General features: G+C 41.5%; 1 protein-coding gene across 1 annotated transcript; it reads left to right on the plus strand.

Annotated features, from left to right (window-relative positions):
- Positions 1 to 448: 448 nt before the first annotated feature.
- On the plus strand, positions 449 to 1,363 carry LOC130810741 (uncharacterized). The gene has a single exon (XM_057676874.1). It carries the CDS (start codon positions 449 to 451, stop codon positions 1,361 to 1,363), a length of 915 nt encoding a protein of 304 aa, XP_057532857.1.
- Positions 1,364 to 1,829: the final 466 nt, after the last annotated feature.

A 1,829-nucleotide genomic window follows, 5' to 3' on the forward strand; every position in this document is an offset into this window, starting at 1 on the left:
AAAAGGGGAGAGAACGAAAGCTATTAGAAAAATTGTAGGGGAAAAGAAAATTTTGTTTATGGGTTTGGTAGAGACAAAACACAAAAGATCCATTAGAAGCAGAATGAAAAGGATGTGGGGAAATGATGAGTTTGATATTTGCGAAGTCCTTGCAAGTGAAACAAATGGGGGTGGGCTGATTGCCACATGGGACAAAGCAACGCTAAATGTCTCAAACAGATTCTCTAGGGATAAATGGATTTTGCTAGAAGGTTGTTTAAGCACACATAACTTCGAATGCTGCGTGGGTGTGATCTATGGTCACAATGATCGAAGGGAACGCTATGCTCAATTACAGGACATTAAAAATATGATTGTGTCTATCAACAAACCGTGTCTCCTGCTGGGAGATTTCAAAGCAGTTCTACATCCAGAAGAAAGAACTGGAACTTTTAGATGTGACTGAAGTATGAGGGAGCTCTCGGAATGGGTTACTGATCTGCACTTGATTGATATTCCTCTACATGGAGTAAAGTTTACTTGGAGAAGAAATGAATCAAGGAGCAAGTTTGATAGAGCCTCGTGCTGTCAGGCTTGGATCAAAAAATTTACGAATTTGAATATGTGTGGATTAAAAAGGAGCTTCTCTGATCATCATCCCTTGCTGCTATCGCTCAAATCTGGAAACAATGGGGGTCCGAAACCTTTTCGATGCTACGATGCTTGGTTCTTGAATCCGAAACTAAAAGGTTTCCTCATGAATGAATGGAGAAATATCCCGAATGAATCCCTACATAACAAATTGAAAGCCCTGAAAGCCCCCATTAAAGCTTGGAAAAGGGAACACTTCGACCACATGGATAACAAAATATATGAGATTGAAGCAGCCATACATGACCTTGACAGAATTTCTGATACCAGGGACCTGAATGTCTTGGAAAGGGCCAGACTGAATGCAGCAAACTGTTTTCTAAATCAATGGCTGATTAAAAGAGAAAGAGTGTGGAGACAAAGAGCCAGATCATACGGCTTCAACATGAAAGATCATAACACAAAATTCTTCCATGCCGCGACGATCTACAAAAAGAAGAAGAACGAGATCCTCCACACGTTCATAAATGGCAGAAGGGTACAGGGGGTCTCATATCTCAAGAAGGAAGTGAGGGACTACTTTGTACAGAGATTCAAACAAGACCAAACCCCGGTCTTTGATTTTAACCTTGATAACCACCGGAAACTTTCGCCCGATCAAGCTCAACACCTGGAAAATATCCCTTCGAGAGAGGAAGTGCAGGACGCAGTATGGGCTTATGGTACTGACAAAGCCCCGGGTTTCGAAGGTTTCAACTTCAAGTTTGTCAGGGAGATGTGGGAGGTTTTGTAGGATGAAATCTATGATTTTGTGCTCAATTTCTTTGTGAATGGAGAATCTGTGAGCCACATAAACATCACCTGGGTGGCTTTGATTCCAAAGACTAAATGTCCTTCATCCATTGAGGAATACAGACCTATAAGCATGGTAGGCGCCCTGTACAAAATTATCTCCAAGATCCTATCTCACCGTCTGAAATCTGTCATTGCTGATCTGATTGATGAATGACAAACTGCTTTTGTGGGAAACAGACAGATCCTCAATGGGGTCTTGATTGCAAATGAATCTATAAGATGGCTGAAAAAAAAAAGAAAATACCGGGCACCCTCATCAAACTTGACTTCCAAAAGGCGTATGATTCAGTCAATTGAATTTTCCTGAAACAAGTGATGGAAAAGCTGGGTTTTGGTAGGAAATGGGTGAAATGGATTATGAACTGTGTCACCTCTGCCTCGTTGTCCATCCTCCTCAATGGCTC

The sequence above is a fragment of the Amaranthus tricolor genome, chromosome 4 (assembly GCF_026212465.1).
Source record: "Amaranthus tricolor cultivar Red isolate AtriRed21 chromosome 4, ASM2621246v1, whole genome shotgun sequence".
Lineage (NCBI taxonomy): Eukaryota > Viridiplantae > Streptophyta > Magnoliopsida > Caryophyllales > Amaranthaceae > Amaranthus > Amaranthus tricolor.

Bases quoted from the DNA above. Each gene is read 5' to 3' on its own strand.
- LOC130810741 (XM_057676874.1), top strand. From the start codon at position 449: ATGAGGGAGCTCTCGGAATGGGTTACTGATCTGCACTTGATTGATATT.